Source organism: Homarus americanus, unplaced genomic scaffold (genome assembly GCF_018991925.1).
Source record: "Homarus americanus isolate GMGI-L3 unplaced genomic scaffold, GMGI_Hamer_2.0 scaffold44060, whole genome shotgun sequence".
In the NCBI taxonomy this organism is placed as follows: Eukaryota; Metazoa; Arthropoda; class Malacostraca; order Decapoda; family Nephropidae; genus Homarus; species Homarus americanus.
In genome coordinates, this window is record NW_024756871.1 from 1,611,755 (window position 1) to 1,617,497 (window position 5,743).

The following is a 5,743-nucleotide window of genomic DNA, read 5'->3' on the forward strand; positions in this document are numbered from 1 at the left end:
CTCCCAGGTGAGGGGGTCGATTTGGCACCTGATCAGGTTTGTCTTAAGACTATCCTTATACCTTTTCAATTGCCCGCCGGCGTTAGCAAATACACACACACACTACAAATCACAGACATTAACCAAAATCACTACCACTCACAACAACCATTACTACCCCCTGTGTCTCCTACCAGCAACCACCATTCAACGTCACTATTAACCACTCACAACAACAATCCGTATCCCAATTGACGACTGACACGGCCCATTCATCCCTTTATTCTACTACTGTTTACAAACTCACCACAACTACTCATTCATGTAATGGGAGTTTAAGTGCGTCATTAATTTAGCCAATGAGAAATCACCGTGTCAGGCTGAGAGGCGTTTCGTGGGTTCTGATTGGTCAGGTCACGCGAAGGTTTGTGTTTACCTGAGTGTAGCGAGAGTTACCGAGGGAGCGGTAATATATTTTATAATTATCGGTGCTCTGGCAACTCTCAAGTCGATCTATCTATCTCTCCAAGAATATAAATAAGACGAAAAATAAAGATTGAAAAAATAAATGAAAACGAAAAAAAATAATAACGTAGAGAGAACAAAATAATAAATGCATAATAAAAACATGGCGTAAAATAACCAAGGAGAATAAAGATGGAAGTGAAGGATTAATAGATAAATAAAGAATTGGGAAAAAATATCCACAAGAAGATAAATTTAATTGGTTAGTTTTTCTTTGGTCAAGATGACGTCACCACACCTGGGCTTATGACGTCACCACACCTGGGTTAGTTTTTCTTTGGTCAAGATGACGTCATCTCACCTGGGCTTATGACGTCACCTAACATGGGCTTATGACGTCATCTCACCTGGGCACAAAATTAGCTGACAAACTCTGTCTGTCTGTCCCTTACTCCCCAAAAACAGGTCACAATACCCTCCCTTAACCCCCCGAGAGGTCATGACCCCTACGTGAGGTCAATACTCGTAACATCCATCATCCTCCCCCTCCCCCCTTGTGTCTAAATATTTATCTATTCTCGCTTGATTTATTTACAGGTAATGTACTGGTCACGACGCCACCACTGGGGAGAGGGTGTCTGTATGTGTGTGTATACAGTATATGTGTATGTGTGTACATATGTGTCTGTCTATTCTGTATGTGCATGTCTGTATGTCTGTCTGTGTGTATGTGTCTTTCTGTGTGTCTGTGTTGGTTTGGGGAGAAGGTGTCTGTCTGCCTTTCTGCCTGGGGGAGATAGTGTTTGTCTGGGGAGAGAGAGAGAGAGATTAAAGAGAGGCAGACAGACAGACAAACTCTCTCCCTCCGTCTCTCTCTCCCCCAGACGGACAGACAGACAGACAGACAGGTTATGTGGACCCAGAGTTACCCAAGACAAGAGAGAGACACTGGTAGTTTGGCTTGTGTCGCAACGTTGGTAACACTGCCTCTCTAACATGGACGAATGGCCTGTTGTTTTATCAGTGAAGGGGTACATGAGCTGTTCTGGTAACACTGGTTGTCTCTACTGATCTTCTCTGTGGTAGGATACGTTGTCAGTGTCACTTGGTAACACTGATTGGTCCTACTGACAGCACCACTTGGTAACACTGCTTGTCTCACTGACAGGTTACAAGGTCAACATTACCTGGTAACACTGACTCGTGGGAGGGTTCCTTTGTCTTATCTGGTATCACTCGTACCATTGATAGGGTACATTGTCAAACACCACTTGGTAACACTGCTGCATCTTGTTAAGGTACATTATCTATAACACTAAGTCTTGGGTTAATGTTAAATGTGGTGGGTAATTAGCACAAGTAATCACCCCAAGCTGGTAACAATCTTCAGGTAATAGAATTCGCCTTAACTTCAACTCCCAATACTGCACTCGACCGCCTTCACTTCCCCAACAGTAACGTAAGCTACCCATTTTCAGCTGCAGGGTTTACAGAGAGTGCCCCGGGGTCGAACCAACGACTCTTAGGATAGAAAGCAAGTGTTGTATTCACTCTACAAATTGAGTGTAAATAAGGGATATTATTATTGTTGATGTTTTATTATTATTCTTATTATTATTGAATCACAACTCAATAATAATGAAAATAATAATAATAATAATGATAAAGATAATAATAATAACTACAACAAATAATAACACATATGGCTTTCCTTTAGACATATTTTTTCCTGAAACCAAACATTCTAATTTATATCGGCAAATTAAAATCATTAACCAATCGCCAACTATCCCCCTCAACGTCTCGACACATACTGAATGACACTGGGCTCACCTGACTGGTATATATCGACTCCCTACACTCCCAAACATCCATCAGTTGCCAGTTCTTGTTTTACTGATGGTGGTTAATGAAAACAAAATAAATATAATCAAAAATTATTTATTGTACAATGAGAAAAGTTTATGTGAATGAGTAAACGCTTATCGTTGTGTACACATAATATGGCGCTATAGACAATGTACACAAGGTTTAGAAGAAAAAAAGTACACACAATATGGTAGTAGAAATAATGTACACACAGTAAGCAGCAACAGAAAGTACACACAATATGACACAAGAAACAATGTACACACAGTAAGTCACAAGAGGATGTACACACAATATGGCACAAGCTACAATGTACACACAGTAAGTCACAAGAGGATGTACACACAATATGGCACAAGCTACAATGTACACACAGTAAGTCACAAGAGGATGTACACACAATAGGGCACAAGCTACAATGTACACCAACACGCAAGGCGGTGATAATGGGCACCATCACAAGGGCCTCAACATAACAACACAAGACTAGCGTCACTCACACATAATAGTCTCTCCTCGTCACTCATACGCACATGTTCAGTCACTCATACACACATGTTCAGTCACTATTCTTCACTCATACACACATATTCAGTCACTCGTGTACGTGTCGCTGAACCTTGACTCACTGTAGAACATGACAGTGAACACATCCACTACTACTGGGGGGATGGATGAGGTCGTCTCTCTCTTGAGTGTCGCGTCGCTGTAACAAATGAGGATCACCTGAAGGTTGTAGGTACCGCAGGTTATTTCATGTGATGATTTAGCATCCTAACCTAACCTAACCCCTCCAGGTATTGTTAGGGTGTTTAACCATCACATGAAATAAGCTGCGGTAGCTATAATTTTCAGGTGATCCGAAGTGAGCAGAGCTACAGACTTACGAGGCTTAAGAGCTACACAACTTATACTTGATTATCAACAAAAGTTTCGTAGCATCAACACAGTGTTCGTTTCTTTATGTTAGAGAAATTATAAAAACTTGGAAATCTGGGAGTTTTTCAGAGTTTCAGTTTAAGCGTCGTATAACGTGTCGCCTGACTACAGGAAACCCTCAAAAGGGTCAGCCAACGCGGGGAAGTCGTGGAAGACGTGAAGACTCTCCTCCAACAACCTCGAGTCTTCGGAGAGGAGTTCCTCGAGATCGCTAGCAATGCCGAGTGACTCTCGACTCTTTGAGGGCATGGGTGAGGTCAAGGAGGTGAAGGAGGACGTGGAGGAACAACAGTCCAGGAGGCGAGGCATTTGTGTCACGCACTGCTGGGTGAAGTGGGTCATCTGTTCATGGTACTGGAAGGTCACCAAGCTGCCCTCTGGTAATAGAGTCTCCCTCAGGGGCATCTGCATGGAGTGTTGGAGGGAGTTCTGTAGTGAGTGTTGGAGGGAGGTTTCCAGAGTGCAAAGGTCCGCCACGTCACCGTCTTCCAGCACGTCAGACAGCGCCCTGATATAGTTGACAGCGAGGCGGAGTGTGGTGATCTTGGTCATGGAGGAGGAGGACGATGGCTGCACCTCCATGGCATCTGGTAGGATCTTCCGCAGTGACTCGAACGCATTATTTATCTGCTTCATGCGGTGACGCTCGCGGGCGTTGGCGGTCTTCCTGCGGTATTTGGATAATGGCGGCGGTCTCTGCTTGCACCTCGAGGGTCGTCTGGGAACCTCATGGCGGGTTCTCTCTTGTTGGAGTCGCTTGATAATGGTTCTGGGGCGTAGGGCGTACTTCTCCCCCTTCATGGGGACACTGATGGGGTGATCATGACGCTGCTGATGGAGCTGGCTCTCCGGGGTATCCATCATGCGATGTGTGGTGGTGTCTATCATGGTCCCAGACAGACACATCCAAACACCTCACTAGGTTATTATTCTTCGAGTCGTCGGGATAACAGAGGAGGATTCATGTACCTGGTTTGTTTACACATGAATTGCTGCCGACAACATCATTCTATAAACACGTCCCCTACACCTTTGTCCTTAATTACACAACATAATAAATGATGTTCTTAAACCACTCCAGCTGTGTTGATCCTCTACTCCAGCACTTCAGCACAATACGTGATAATGTCAACTAGATCATCAAAATCATCATCGTCATTCCTTCGGTCTTAACTTCTCGCAGTCCGCCCTCTGGGTCACACAAGTGTTGTTCTGGGAGGTCGTGTGTGTGTGAGTGATTCCTGTGTACACCAAATGGATAATGATGTGTACACCATGAGAGACGAAGTTGCCTCTCGCCTGTGTGTGAAGACGAGACTTAACAGGTGACCGAGCAGGACGAGGCCACAAACACGACTGGTGCCCAGATCACCTGTGCTCACCTACCCATCTCCCACACAATAGTTGCCAGATTACCAAGACGACAAAACACGAACCATAATACAGTACCTAATTGACGACCTGTAATCATCATATTCATCGATTCTCTACGGATAGAAGATAAATTAGAGGTAAACAAAACGAGATGAGCTTAAAATATAAATAACGGATTACTTAGAATGAAGAGAATTATGATTGATAGTAATTTGTGGTAATATTAGCGATATGGTAACTCGACTGAACGTTTGGTCGGAGGTCAGTAAAGTGTTTCGGAGTCCGGACAACTCAGTCATGGCTATGTTGTGATGGAGAAGTGATCGGTGTATGTGTGTGTGTGTTCATAGTTATGATAAGAATTACAATGTTATTATTATCGTCGTCAATATTACCACCATTAATTATATTTTCTTATTGGTAAGTAATTTTCGCCACTATACTGAAAAAAAAACGATTTTTGCCGATTCAGAACAATGCTCTCTCTCTCTTTCTCTCTCTCTAACTATGTATTGGTTGTCTGTCTGAGTCATTCCCTTTCTCTTTATCTTCTTATTCATCAATCCATACATTCATGTGTGTGTGTTTATGTGTTTCTCTCGCTCTTTATCTACCAATCAATCTCTCTCTCCCAACTGAATCGAACCCTGGCAACCTTGAAAGGCACTGTAAGGTCTGTCTTATTCCTACGTTATATAATTAAGCCCAAAAGAGCTAGACTCACCAGGAGACAAGCGACCATCACAACATAAGACGACAACATGTTCTTAATATAAAGAATATTACGGAAAACTGAGTAGGAAAGGAGAACAACAGTAGAAGAAATGAGAGGAAACGAAACATGGAGAAGAAATGAAAAAAAAATATAAAAAGAGATGCCTGAATGAGGTTCCTGACATAACCTATTATTATTTTACTGTTCCCAAGTTTCGCGACAACTGCAGCTCCACCCAGAAATAGGTAGACTCCACAAGCTTTATATTTGTGTAAACTAATCACCATGATAGAGGTAAAGGCTTAGCTAGGTTTTAATATAATGTTTCTGGATTTATTTGATAAGGACTGCGGTAACATCATGTGGATGGTATGCGGAGTCTGCTCTTTGGCTGCGTCTTAA

General features: G+C 42.8%; 1 protein-coding gene across 1 annotated transcript; it reads right to left on the minus strand.

The window, feature by feature from the left end:
* Positions 1-2,369: 2,369 nt before the first annotated feature.
* On the minus strand, positions 2,370-5,271 carry LOC121857016 (neurogenic differentiation factor 6-like). Its single transcript, XM_042352826.1, has one exon. The coding sequence runs from the start codon at positions 4,156-4,158 to the stop codon at positions 3,358-3,360; it is 801 nt and encodes a 266-aa protein (XP_042208760.1). The 5' UTR covers positions 4,159-5,271; the 3' UTR covers positions 2,370-3,357.
* Positions 5,272-5,743: the final 472 nt, after the last annotated feature.